Source organism: Lipotes vexillifer, unplaced genomic scaffold, assembly GCF_000442215.2.
Source record: "Lipotes vexillifer unplaced genomic scaffold, Lipotes_vexillifer_v1.1 scaffold889, whole genome shotgun sequence".
NCBI lineage: Eukaryota > Metazoa > Chordata > Mammalia > Artiodactyla > Lipotidae > Lipotes > Lipotes vexillifer.
In genome coordinates, this window is record NW_006788335.1 from 504,335 (window position 1) to 517,742 (window position 13,408).

Below are 13,408 nucleotides of genomic sequence, written 5' to 3' on the forward strand. Positions count from 1 at the left end.
CAACACTCTGCAACAGAACTACAGGCAGGTATGCACATTAGGTTATCAAATGGTCAAATCTCCAATTCCTAAAAGCCAGCAGACAGTCATCAAGGACACAGAATGACAAAATAATCTTATTTTTCTTTGGAGGTTAGTGTTTTTTAATAAAAATACTTTATTAATTAACTGCCTGATTCACCCTATCATATCTTTTCTGACATGTGTGGCTGAAAACTCTTTGCTTCTTCATGTAACAATTGTGTGATATCATTTTCTACAGAAGGACAACAGAAGGTCTAATCTTCCCTCAGGCAAGGTTGATAGACATTTGCTTCATATTATTAATAACTGAGGGAAGTTTTTTAAACTTCAAATCACATTTCATTACTGGAAAAGTCATATACATTTTTAGGATTGTTGTCAAATAACAATTTATTTTTTAAAAAAATCTCAAAACATGTCGTAGCACATTCAGGAGCAAAGATCTCCCGGTGGTACACACATTAAGAAGACACACGTTAGGTTTCTAGTTGGGCTGATTAGAATCTATACACCTGGAAAGGCGGTTGTGCTTAGTGGAGCTTTTAAAAATCAAAGTGCAAAGCAATGCATAAAAACAAGCTTGAAAACGTCAAAAGAGTTTTAAGATAGACTTAATTTTTCGTGATTTTCCCAAAGCCAGTCATGATATTTATTTAACTTGTGGTCTTCAGGGTGTACCTGGAAGAAATACAACACATTAGGAGACAGAGGCCTAATGCAAGTTAGTCAGAAATACATTTTTTAAATTGGCTTTTTAAAGATATGGTGGGGTAACAGCACCTTATGACAATACACCTGAAAATGATTAACTTTTACCCTAATGAGTTTCATGAATGGTTAAAATTATAGCTTACATCAAAGCAATCCTTTACAGTTTACAAAGTACTTTCCAATTTGGTACTGATGTTCACTGGGACTCAGTGTGGACGGTGGTGATAACATGAGTCAAGTATTAATATGCCATTTTCCAGGAGCTTACAGACCCTGAGAGTTAAATGGACTGCTCAGGTCACAATAAATGGTGAAGCAGGGATGGGCTTGGCCAGACCTCCCAGCTAAATGCTTTAGGGCAAGTCACAGACTAAGAGGGCAGCGTAAGGCTATGTGGCAGTGCCTATCAACTGCCGGGATGCCACCCAGATGCCCGTGGGCTGGGCATACTCCATAGAATGGGCAGCCGAAGTAGAACCCACGTACCACAAAAATAGTCTGAGACCACTAGAAGAAACCCGACAAGCATGCACTCCAATCCTGCAACCTGCCTGCTTCCCTTCAGTGGTGTGCTTTTGAAGGCGAGTATGACTGTGACAGGAGGAAAACCACATTAGGCCTAGAGACAGTACGTGAATGGAAATGACAGGAACAGGGCTAGAAGTGGCAAACCAGTGGAGGTCAGTCAGAGACCAGGGAGTCTTTGTGGACTTGGGGAAATCTATGGACCCTCTCCTGCTGTCAATAACCGCAAGCTACCACTGCCCCTCAAGCTTGGAACAAAGCTGGTTGGGACTGTAATGGCACGTGTGTCCAAGAAATAGTTCTAACCATAACGGTGGACTTACTTTGCCTCAGAGACAAAATGTGCCGGAGACGGGCCTTACCTGCTTCCACTCATTGACACAAAAAATTCGGTAAGAGTCGTTGCCATATTTGCCAATCCCATGAAGCTCAATCGGATACCTCCACTGCTTTGTCAGATATTCATCTGAGAATACAACACCCCACATATCAGGTCAGCCTCTAGGAAAATACTTTCCCTGAAAAGGAGAAACAACAGAAAGGGACGGGAAAGAATCTCTCCCAACAGCCTGACTTGTGGCTGCTTTCTTCTGAATTCCTGCAGCCACCACCCCCGTTTGACCTGCTTGTCTGCCACTGACTACCCGTTAATTGTTTTGTGCTGACCTAACGAGACAGGGGTAATGTCCCTGAGGTCAACCGGACTTTCTGCTTCACTAACTTCTTCCTCTAATCCTGCCCACACGGCCCGACCTGGTGCTGGGCAAAGATTTATCACCTGGGTCAGCGGGAGACTCTGCACTTTGGGGCAAACGAACTGTGTTCAAACACCTTCAGTGCTTGAGCTGAATGACCTCTATTAATGTCGCAACTGAGGACATTAAAGTGTAAGGTGTGGCGCTCTTAAACAGGCACAATTTATGTTTTTCCCTTTGGGTATATGGGAAAGTACCTGAGAACTTGATAATGGTTTTTGCTCGAAGATCGTAGAGACCAAGGGGTTTAAGAAGTTCTGAAACATCTCTCCAGTCTGCGGTTCTCGCTGCCTCCGCTGAAGGATACTTCTCCAGAAACTGCCAAAGCACAGGGATTGCCATTTTGCCTGGGAAGCAAAAGTAGCTACGTGACTACAAGCCTCCTGATGGGCTGAGTTTAGGCTCATGCACTTCTTTGTCTAGAAATCTCATATGGAGAGTTTTTTTCTTTCTTTCTTTTTAAACCACTGATGAGAAGACATTACCTAAATCAGCAACCACTCTCAGAGTCAAAACCCAACACCATCAACCAATTTGGTTAACAGTCCAAATTATGCCAAAACCTGGCCTTGTATGATATTGGTTTTTAGATAATCAGATCATCATATAACTAGTGTAAAAGCATACAGAACATAAGGTGCCAGCGACATTAAAGAAAGCAACCAATGAAAAAGAAATGCTTTTATACATGACACAGAGAGGAGGAAGGTTAAGTAACGGATTTTCATTGATGACTAAAAGTAATTTGGAAGCAGTACATAAATGAAAATCTGCTCTTTAATGCTAAAAAGGCTGTTGGATGCCATCTAGTCTATAGGTGAGGAGTTTGAGGACGGACTGAAAGAAGAAGGCCTTACCTGAGGTCAAAATCAAACTTGAGACCACGTTTCCTGATCAATTCTCCTCATCACACTGTCTCTACGAAGTCAAAGATTAAAAGAATCCACAAACCTGAGGTCCGGTTGAGGAATATAGTCGCAATGAGGAGCTTCCACGGATCATGGAAAAGTGTTTCTTGGACAAGATTAAAAGGTGACCGAGGAGGTGTCCACTTCTTAAAGGCCTTGCGTCGTGGGGGACTAAGAACTAAACAAACACACTGTATTAGAGGGGAACACTTGAAATAGGTTTAAAGTCTGGCTTTCTGATTGGAAAAGGGATACCTTCTTTGTTATATTTCCTGGAAAAATACAGGCTTGTTCTCCTTTTTCCTATTTGTGTCTGTGGGATGGCGTCTTCTGAAAAGGAAAGAGGGAACATTGTTTACAGAATCTATGGTTTAGCCTAAAAAAATATTCAGGGCTGCAAATAACAACAACACACTACTACTATAAAACGTTCAGTTTAGCACTATTCTAAGCACTTCACAAAAATTAACCAGTTTAATCCTACTAATGACCTATGAGCAAGGTAGGTACTATTTTGTCTCCACTTTACAAATAAGGAAATTGAGGTACAGAGATGCTAGGTAACTTGCCGAAGGCCCCACAGCTAGTAAATGTCAAGAGCTGAAATTCTAATCCAGGAAGCCTGGCTCCTGAGTCCCTGCCTTTAACCACTACTATACTAGTTCTCTATGATTTTTGTTCAGAGTTCACTACATTGAAAAATTGGAAATAATATAGAATATTTTAAAGTATGACACTTGTACAATGTGGTTATTAAAATATTTTGAGACTACATCATGAATTTTTCCCATGTCATTAATTTTTAAGTGATAAAAGCAATATTCAACATATGATCCCAATTTAACAAAAAAAGAAAAAAACGTGATAGAGATTAGAATAAACCAAAATGGCATAATGGTTGGTGCTAGTTTTTCTCTTCTTTTAATTTTCTATATTTTCCAAATATTCTGCAGTGAATACTTTTACTTAAAAAAACAAAAAACAAACAAAAAAAAAGGATACAGATAAAACAGAACCTGCAGGAAAGCCTAAGATTTGGACCTTAGAACACCTAAGGCCACTATCTACTGGGAAGTTTAATTTAACAAAGACTCTTTGACCACCATTATCAGGCTTTCAAGTTTCTAAAATCATCACATTTAATACTCCCCATAGCCATACCCTCTAAATTTGAATGTCAGTTAATAATACCTTGCATCTGTCTAGCGTGAAGCCACCTTTTTCACTTCTCATTTTACAATATTCATGATGTGAAAAACAGGACTGGTGAGGGTTATTACCTGTGTTTTACAGATGAAGACTCTAAGGCTTAGAAATTAAGCAACTATCTGAAAACAATAGTGGGATTGACTATAGATTGAGACAAGTATCCATGTTTCCAGATAATCAGTCTAGTGTTTTTTGCTATTCTAGTTTGAATAGGCAAAGCCCAGTGGAAAGTAAAAAAGTCAGAACAAAGGAAACTGCTCTTACTACCTACCTGATCATTTCTTCTGTGGGTTCTTATAGATAATTACTGACTAGCCTCCTTTATTACTAGGAGACTAAGATCAATTTACGTGGCAATTTCTAACTAAGGCACTGGGAAAGTCTTTACCACTCCATTGGATACCTATTACCTACAGTAAACGTACTTATGTTGAGAACTAGACTTCTTTATGCATAGGATGACTAGGATACTTCCATTTTTGTCACAAAAGGATGTTTCTGATATTTTATTTGTCCATTTTACTAGCAACAAATCTACATAAACCTCAAGGCTTTAGGAAGTTCAAGGTCTTTAAAGGACACATTGGAGAATTTTTATGCAGCTCCTAGGTGTACGTGGTCATCTTCTGTTCAAGGTAGAGAAGTTCCAGGCACAGCAAAGACATAATAAAATCATGAGTGGGACCAAGAGCAGGAACCAACTCTAACCACCTGCTCTACTAATCTGTCCATGCTGTCTCCCCATAGGACTTTAAGTAAAATTACTATTCTTATTTAAAGGAGTTATTCATTATACCACAATGGCATAATGAATAACTAATACAGGGTTGCTCAAAGGTCTCCATTCTTTTATCTCTTATTCACTGAGGTATTATAAAGGCAAAACTGCTAAGCTCTGAACTCTGTATTAAGAGCATATTACAAATAATAGATGAACTATGTGATTAGTTTTGAATTGCTTAGAGCTCTAAAGCATTTTAGAGAAGCATTACAACAGAAGATAAAAATGACTATGATATACACAAAATTAAAGTGGAAGTCACACATCGGTAATAAATAACAGGAGGGGTGCAAAGAGAAGATACTGACTATTCTCAACCAGTTTATGTATAAAAGGAGTCTCCCCCAAATCCTTTCACAAGTGAAACCTTTTTATTGCCCCTAAAGTTGTAAGATTATTGGCTGGAAAAAAGGGAAGAAGGGAGAGCACTGTTGAGGAGAGTCCCAGGTGTCGTACCAGGATGGCAACAACGGTTAATGGCACAATTGTCCTCTGTTGGGGGCAGTAGCCAGCTGATTCTTTGCCATACAAAAGGGCTCAAATATCAGTTACACAAGGCACTAGGGCCACCTGGTAGAATGTGTCTGATATTTGGCCCTACTCCTTCATGCTCTTCCCACATGCTAACTGGGTACAGGCATGAAGTGCAAAATCCTCATCACATGTTTAACAGCACTTTAGTGCACTGAATACCTTGCAATATTTTTGCAGAGGTAGAGTCTTTCTCCGTTTGTGAGCTGTTGTGCATTTCAGAGCCACCTTTTGAGATGCCAATATGCAAAGGCTCCTTCCTTTCCCCAGCTTCTACTTTGGTTATTTCCTCAGATTCTAAAAAGGTACCCTCACACTTCTCGTTGGGTCCTGCTTCTTTGCTTGAACGTAATTTGTTTATGATGCCAGAAGCGGTCTGTTCAAAATCTGATCCTGAACACAACGATTTCTCTTTACCAAGCCTCTCCTCTTCACCGGTCACAGTGAGGGTCTTGTCGCTCGCTCTGGTATCAGAGACACAGCAAGTTCTCTCAAGCTGACTTTCTTGTGCAAGAGCCTCACTTTCAGCATCTGCTGCCTTATTATACACAGATGCTCTTTTTCTATTACTTTGAACAGGATCTGGAAGACTCCTCCGGCACCCTGTTTTAGTTTTCTTAATTTGAATCCCTTTCAAAACAGTCTCCTTTCTTTTGGACTTTCTAACCTTTCTGGAGTCAGCATCATTAACACCATCATCTCCTTTCAAAGGCCAATGAATGGAAGTAAAGTTAGAGAGTTCTCTGCTATCTTGCAGTTCCAAACTAGCACTTGGCAAAGAAACCACATCTTTTTTCCACCTGCTTCGTGTCCGGAGGCTCCGGTTTGAATTGCTACTTTCGTTTTGCAGCTGGGATGGCAGAGCTGCCATGCTTTGGTCTTTACATCCTGACTTGATGCTCCTTTTTTGCAATACAGTAAAATCAAAGTCTTCTGGCTCAAGGGAAGTCTCTCCGCTTTTGTGAAGATAATTAGCAAGTGACCTTTTGGATCGGAACTTCAGGCCCTGTGGGCTAGAAAATGATATTAAAGAAAACTTACTGCTAGTTAATAAAAGCGACTTTTAAAAAAACCTGGAGCACATTTCGGATTTTTTATTAATAATTTCCAAACTTTGCCATGGGCATTTGTCATTTAAAATAAAAAAAGTGATAAAGTGATACTTTAAAACAGTCTCCTCTATGAAAACAGAACATAATTTTACAAATATAGCTTAAATGCAACCTTACCAGTAGCCATTCACAGTAGGAGAAAACGTAAGTATTTGTCCCCAAATCACCTGATGTAAGTAACCAGTGACAGTGAAGGAACAGAATCCGTAATGGTTTTAGGGTAAAAACAGAAAAAAGCCAAAACTCCTGCTATGCTTTCCTACCACCTGTCTAGACAAAATTATTTGGCTGTACTATCTTTACCATCTTGCATGCTCACCTGATGAAATATACGTCGTATCTTCCTGCTGTTTTCCCAGATAACCTTTGCTTCACAACTCTTTCCCATCCACATGGTACAGACTTATGGCACTCTGTCATTGCGCTACCACCAAATTGAGCAGAAGCAATGGGTTCTTGTAGCGGGGGATTACACTCACTGCTGCTTTTTATCACCATTTGTTTCTCATCTTCTCCCACTCTTTCTGATCCCAGAGCAACATCTTCCTCCCTGAAAAAAAACAAACTCCAAGTGATTAGCTCATTTAAAATTAACTTGACTCTGCTTATTCAATTTCAGTCCATAACAGAGAAGGAACCACATGGACTATTTGGACTATGGGAGAGATTAAAATCAGTATGGCTCAGTCATTCTATGAGTATCTTCCTCCTCTCCAATATCTTCCTGTCCTCCAACATGGTTAAAAAGGGTTGGAAATCTCTGCACAATGAAAAGCTCAAGCTACTTGCTAGAAAAAAAAATTTTTTTGTGTTAATCATTGAATGGCTCTGTTATAGAGATTTCTGGTGACACTTGGCATAAGTTTAAAAACGTGAACCAATAGCTGAGCTCTTAACCTGGGGATCAACAGAACAGCTTAAATGAGTCAGTGAGACACCCTCCTCCCCCCGAAATAAGTGAGGTAAAATTTTTATATATAAGTGCATTTTGGGGGCAGTGGGGGGACAGTGTCTATTACTTTCATCAGAGGTTGTAACCCTCTAAAAGGTAAAGAACATTTGATAAAGAATTTTCAAACTCTCTTTCATTCTTGATCCAATAAACTTGTGAGGTAGATAGGATAAGGATTACTCTCATTTTATTGATAAAATTGAGTGACAGGAAGATTAAGTTACTTGCAGAACTGATTCCAGGACCTAGGTCTACTAAATCTTGGTCTAATAGTTCTCCCCCCTTTACTATTGTTGAAAAACTTCAGTAGAGTGTATGTATCCTAATCACTAAATCATATTTACATTTTCAAAGTTGGATGAGTCTCTAGAGATGTCTAACCAACTTCTTTTCTACAAATAGGGAAACAAAGCATGAGCCAGTGACTAACTAGAATTAGAATCAAAGTCTTCTGATGCAATATGGGGTTAAATAATTTGGGGGATCTGGGTGGATCTTAAGAAATTATACTGTTCACAATTTTGGCGATAAGGAAACTGAATCCTGGTGAAAACAGCACAAACTTTAAAATCAACAGACTGGGTTCAAATCCCAGCTCTGCCATTTACTACCTATGGGGTCCAAGAGCAAGTTACTTAACCTGTCAAAGTCTCTTTCTCCATCTGTAAAAAGGAGGTAATACCTCTTTCACGGTAGTTCTGAGAATCACATGTTTTTTGGGGAAAAAAAAGTAGGTAAATCATCTTAGCCCCACACCGCACATACACAAGTACTCAGTACTCCAGCCCTTGTTCGCAGGAACTAATCCTGCCGGCCTCCAAGTGTCCATCCACCCTAGGTAAGAAAGGCCCACCCACCTTCTACTCCCCCGCTCCCATTTTACAGGTGGTGAAACTGAGGCCCGAAGGGGACAATAACTTGCCGGAGGTCACACGGCCGGTCGGGGACTAGGCGCTGGTTGGCGATGACCGAGGGGGCAGCCCCGCAGTCCCCCAGGCTCGGACTCTCCATCCCAGACGTGTCCCTCAAGCGGGCTCCAGCTGCAGTAATAGGCCGATAGGGTGCGTCGCTCTGGGTGTGGAGCGGAGTAAGAGGCGAAAACTTCTTCAGCTCGGAGGTCTAAGATGGAACCAAAACATGAAGGAAGTGAAAGTCTGTCCGACTGCTCAGCCTCTTTCCGGCCCCCCCGCTCGACCACAGTCGCCATTTCCACGGCTCAGCCAATCAAGTCCTTTGTCAAGGAAGGCGCACCGCCCCCTGCCCGTTCCGACCAATCGCGCGCGTCCTAGATACGAGGAGGCCTTCTAGCCTCCTGTGCCTTCTTTCTAGCCCTCCCTTGTAGACATGCGCACTCGGAACTCTGCCTCGCGCGTAGCTCATTGCGCATGTACGTTGCCGGGGTAGCGTAGGGAGACAAAGTGGCTCGAGGAGTTAGGCCTGTTGCTGAGGCGAGGAGGAGGGGCCCGAGGCGTGAGGGAAACCGCTATGAGGGCCGTGTTGACGTGGAGAGATAAAGCCGAGCAGTGGTGAGGAGCGGGGCAGTCCGGGAGGAGCTGGAGGCTGAGCCCCAGCGGGGATGGCGGGCGCTGTGGCGTGAACCCTGGTGGTTGCCAAGGGTAACGGGCCTGCGGGCTGGGCTGAGGGCCCTGAGTCCCGGCTCTGGGCGACTGCAGGGTCGCCTTCCCACCGCTTTGCGGATGGAGAAACTGAGGCCTGGAGAGGGAGCAAGGGGATGTACCACGCGTGAGGTAGTGGCCTGTGGAGGCAGCTGTACACATAATCACAGTCTGATCTTGTCGTTCCTTTACTCAGAATCCATCCTGGGCTCATCAGTGTTTTCCAGCTTCACAACTTATGCCACATCCGCGTATTACCTATACTCTTGTTTACTTAACCTTTTCTCTAAATTGTCCCACTTATTTTCCTTTAAACATGCTTTTACATTCTACAGGGAAACTTTATTACACCGTATATGAAAACCAGTAGCAATTAGCTGTAAATGTCAGATAACTGTAGAACTTAAAGCAGGGAGAAACAAAACGGCGTAAACAAGTTGTAGCTAGATACTGTTGCTAGGGAACCTGTGAGTCTCAGGTGTAGTGTCTCTAGAGCTAGAGATTTAGCAAGTGTGGTTGGAGAGGTGCTTGAGTTGAATAGGATCAAAGCAAGACTTTCTCCTATGTTTTGTTAGAAGGTTTGAAAGAGTATCGAAAGAGAATGACTTTCTCACTTTATGGTTCAGCGTTGTTTAATGTCCTATTCCATTTTTATCCCCCAAATCCATCATATAACAACACATTTGGGGGCATACTGACTTATTGGGCAGTTCTCCTCAGCCTGACTTTCAAAACTTCCTACATGATCTTTTCAGCTTCATTGTGAAGCCTCTGCTTTGGCTACTGGAACAGAGCCATTCCCTTTCTGCCTTTTCTTTGGCCTCTCTGTGTAAGGCCTTCATCTCCGCACAGTGGAATCCTAAACGTCCTTAAGCCTCTCTGGAGATGGTCGCTCTCTTTGTACTCTGCACCAGTAATAGCTAATGCTTACTTTGTGCCAGGCACTGGCTAAGAACTTCATATCTTTTATCTCATTGTCACCTCACAACAGTACCTGACGTAGGTACTATACTTATTTCTGTTTTACATATGAGGCGACTGAAGCACAGAGTGGGTAAATAATTTGCCAGGGTCACACAGTGAGTAAGTGGTGGAGCCAGCTTTCTTCCTCACTCCAGAACCAATGCTCTTAGCCACTGCATTAATTATTCCTGGTGTTACAGAGGCTGCAAACTCAAATGCCTGCAGGAATCAGGCAGGCAACGTAAATGGGAGAGGTTTATTTGCATCTTGAACACAAGGAATTGTTTGTTTTCCCTAGGAGTATTTTTCTTTTCTATACTGCACTCTTCTTGAAACGTATAGCCCTACAACTGTATCTTTCGCTTCTACTTTTAATAGAGATTTGAGTAAAAAAAAAAATTTTTTTTTAACTTTTCTCTTAACTGTTATAAAAGTATTCATAGCACAAGCTGCTGATAGCTAGCAGCTGAGCATTTGATTTTGCTGTCAGATACTAAGAAGTGGCAAGGACTGTGGCAAACTGGAGAGCGCATGCTCTGACTGAAAGGGACAGCAGCTGCTCTGCTTCTGCTAGTTACCACCCTGCAGGAATTTGGCCCAGCGTGGCTCAGAGTGTCCTGTTTTCACCAGAAACCAGGGATCTGGGTTTTTATGTGAAATGTCCTAATTTTTAAATGTTGGCACCTAATCTGTAAAAAAAAAAAAAATATATATATATATATATATATCTAATGGTAAAGAAGATCTGGTATATATATATATATATATATATATATATATATATATATATATACAAAATAAAATATCATATGGACCAAACAAAACGTTTGCTGGCCAAATATAGCCTGATTGGCTCCCAGTTTTCACCCCCTGGCATAGGATTTTGTTCATTCTTCTTTTGTGGTACTTAGAGTCTGCCTAGTGCAAGAGTTTATGGGAAACTGTTGATCCCAGAAGTCTATAAACCCCTTAAAAGCAATGGCTATGTCTTACTCATTTCCAAGCCTTATTCTAGAGCCTAGACAGTGGTTGTTGTGATTATTTCATGGATAGAGGTATTCATGAATGAATGAAGAGGTGAGTGAATGAATGATGAATGAAGATTGGTTATTTGGGTTTTGGCCCATTACAGCTATTCTAGTTTATGGGCTTTAGGGGTTCTAGAGACCAGCAATACTGATGGCAGCTACATATGCAAGCTGATAGCCCAGAATGAGACAAAACAGAAAACTATAAAAATAAATAGTAGAACTCCAAAATCCCAGATGTCAAAGATTCTTCCTCCACACTGAAACAGCTCCGCCTGCTGGTCTGCTCTTTTGCTTCCGTCTAACCTTCGTGTAGCAGCAGGGATTCTCTTTTTTGAGTCCTGTTTCCTGTTGCTGTGTGATCCGTTACTCCACCTCTCATCAACCCAGAGTGACTCCCCATTACCTTCCATGTCAGATTGTGCACTTAATTAGGTGGTCCTTCCCCTGCCCCACCCTGCCCCCTTTTGCTAAGATTTAAATTTATGCTTTTCAGTTCAGCTGTAAACTCCATTTTCCTGTCCAAAGGCCCTTCCCAAATGTTGTTTTATTCTTCTCTGAGCTCCTCCTTTTCTCCCTTCAAAGCAGTGCTCTAGGTTCTTCTCAACCATGATGCCTTATTCCAGGCAGGCTGCCATCTGCTCTGCCCCTCATCCACAGCAGCTGTGGGCCAGACTGTTTACATGCCTTGTTTAATCTTCACAGCAGCCTGTGAGGTTGGAATTGTTACCCCATTTACAGATGAATAAACTGAGACTTAATGAGGTAACAATTTGCTTAAGATTCAAATCAAGTAAGTGGGGGCTGGATCAGGTTGTGCAGGATTTGGAGAGGCACCTTGAGACTTCAGTTGACAGTGGGGTGGGCACAGGGTTGGCAGAGGACAGTTTGCAGGACCCACCCTCTGTCTCTCTGCAATGGAATCTGACAATGTCCGTTTTTCATAAAAGGGGGCAGGTGGGGAGAGAGAGCCATCCTACTGTACTGTATGCAAACGGGTGAGCTCCCCAGCCCTGGAAGTGTTCAGGCAGAGGCTGGATCCATCAATAGGGAATTCCTGCCCTGGTAGGGGAGTTGGACTATATGACAGGGTCTAGGGTCTTTCCCAATAGTTTGGGAAAGTTTCTGTGATCTTATGATGTAATTAAAGCCCAAGGGGTTCAAGATAAAAATCTTGTCAGTTTGTCATTTATACTCATTTTGTGTCTAGGACAATGCCATGTACTGTGGGTCCACAAATGTCTAAAATAGGGTCATTACCCTGAAATTGCATATGACTGTAATTAAGGGGATAAGATAGTATCCGAAACAGTGTAAATACAGAAGATTATATAATTCTTAAGTTGAATTGTACAGATTCTAAGTACGATAAGAATTTTGATTGGGGTAAATCAGACATGTATATATCATACTTTAGAAAAGCAAGCTTCAAGAAATGCAGAGAAAATGAATTTTCACATCTGAAAGGAAGGTAGCTAAAGACTTGGCTCAAGTGAGATGCTCAGAAATGATTTGCTAATAATTCAGCCCAAAATGATCCTAGTGAAGAAGAAGCCACATGGGAACCACTTTGATGGGCTCAGATATGTACAAGGCAGGAAAGGAGCCACACGACCAAGATGGCTGTGGAAGAGAGGTGCAGATCCCTCCCAAACCTCGTGCCTCCCCAGCTCCCCACAGGAGGTGGTGCTTGTGTACCCTTCGAGGCAGGAGGACAGCTCCCTAGCCTTGCTGTGTAGATGAGGACCACAGCTCAGGCCGGAGGTCAGCCCTTCTGGCCCCAGCTCCCCCTGCTTTTCCCTCTCCTGCCCTGCTTCTCCGCAGTGTGAAATGCACCCAGTCCGTTGTTCCCTAGGTTCTGAGAAAGAAAGCCTGAGAGATGGGAAGGCTCAGGTCTGTTACCGCATAACAGCGAGGAAGCTGAAGGACTCAGGGTTTCTGTTTGCTTCTATCATGAGGGATGCCCAACTGGAGAGGGGTAGCAATAGCTGTGTTCCAGCTTCTCCATCAGTGAGCTGTTTGACAGCAGACAGATGACTCGCCTGTGTACTTCAGTTTCCTCATCAGTAAAAATGGGCCAATGATGCCTGGCCTGTCTGAGGCATTATGTTAGCATAAGGTCAAATGAGATCATGTAAATTTACCCTCTTCAACAACTCTTAACTCTTGAATATATGTGAAGAATTGTTTTTATTAAGGGAAGCTTCTGAGGCCAATGGAGCCTATGTAAGAACTCAGAATTCTATGTGTGATGCCTTGAGTAGATGATAACACTTTTTTTGTTCCTGCTGAT

The 13,408-nt window shown here is 42.1% G+C and overlaps 2 protein-coding genes across 4 annotated transcripts in view; one reads left to right on the forward strand and one right to left on the reverse strand.

Annotated features, from left to right (window-relative positions):
• Positions 1–624: 624 nt before the first annotated feature.
• Positions 625–8,522, reverse strand: MBD4 (methyl-CpG binding domain 4, DNA glycosylase). Its single transcript, XM_007461560.1, has 8 exons — positions 8,427–8,522; positions 6,876–7,102; positions 5,607–6,457; positions 3,179–3,253; positions 2,967–3,101; positions 2,213–2,362; positions 1,623–1,726; positions 625–702 (listed from the first exon to the last, which is right to left on the reverse strand). Exons 1-8 carry the CDS (start codon positions 8,517–8,519, stop codon positions 625–627), a joined length of 1,713 nt encoding a protein of 570 aa, XP_007461622.1. The 5' UTR covers positions 8,520–8,522.
• Positions 8,523–8,927: 405 nt separating this feature from the next.
• Positions 8,928–13,408, forward strand: part of IFT122 (intraflagellar transport 122) — a 73,060-nt gene continuing 68,579 nt past the window's right edge. The window contains exon 1 of one of the 3 annotated variants that reach the window (XM_007461562.1): positions 8,928–9,034. In XM_007461562.1, coding sequence (XP_007461624.1) covers positions 8,994–9,034 — 41 coding nt within the window. In that variant the 5' untranslated portion in view covers positions 8,928–8,993. The remainder of the gene's footprint in view (positions 9,035–13,408) is intronic. The other 2 variants (XM_007461561.1, XM_007461563.1) reach the window with 2 other exon arrangements.

Coding starts and splice junctions, on each gene's coding strand:
- MBD4 (XM_007461560.1), bottom strand. CDS start 8,519: ATGGAGAGTCCGAGCCTGGGGGACTGCGGGGCTGCCCCCTCGGTCATC. Junction 7,103..8,426: donor GGCCGTGTGACCTCCGGCAA/GTTATTGTCCCC, acceptor TTTTTCAGGGAG/GAAGATGTTGCTCTGGGATC. Junction 703..1,622: donor GTGTCAATGAGTGGAAGCAG/GTAAGGCCCGTC, acceptor TATTTCTTCCAG/GTACACCCTGAAGACCACAA.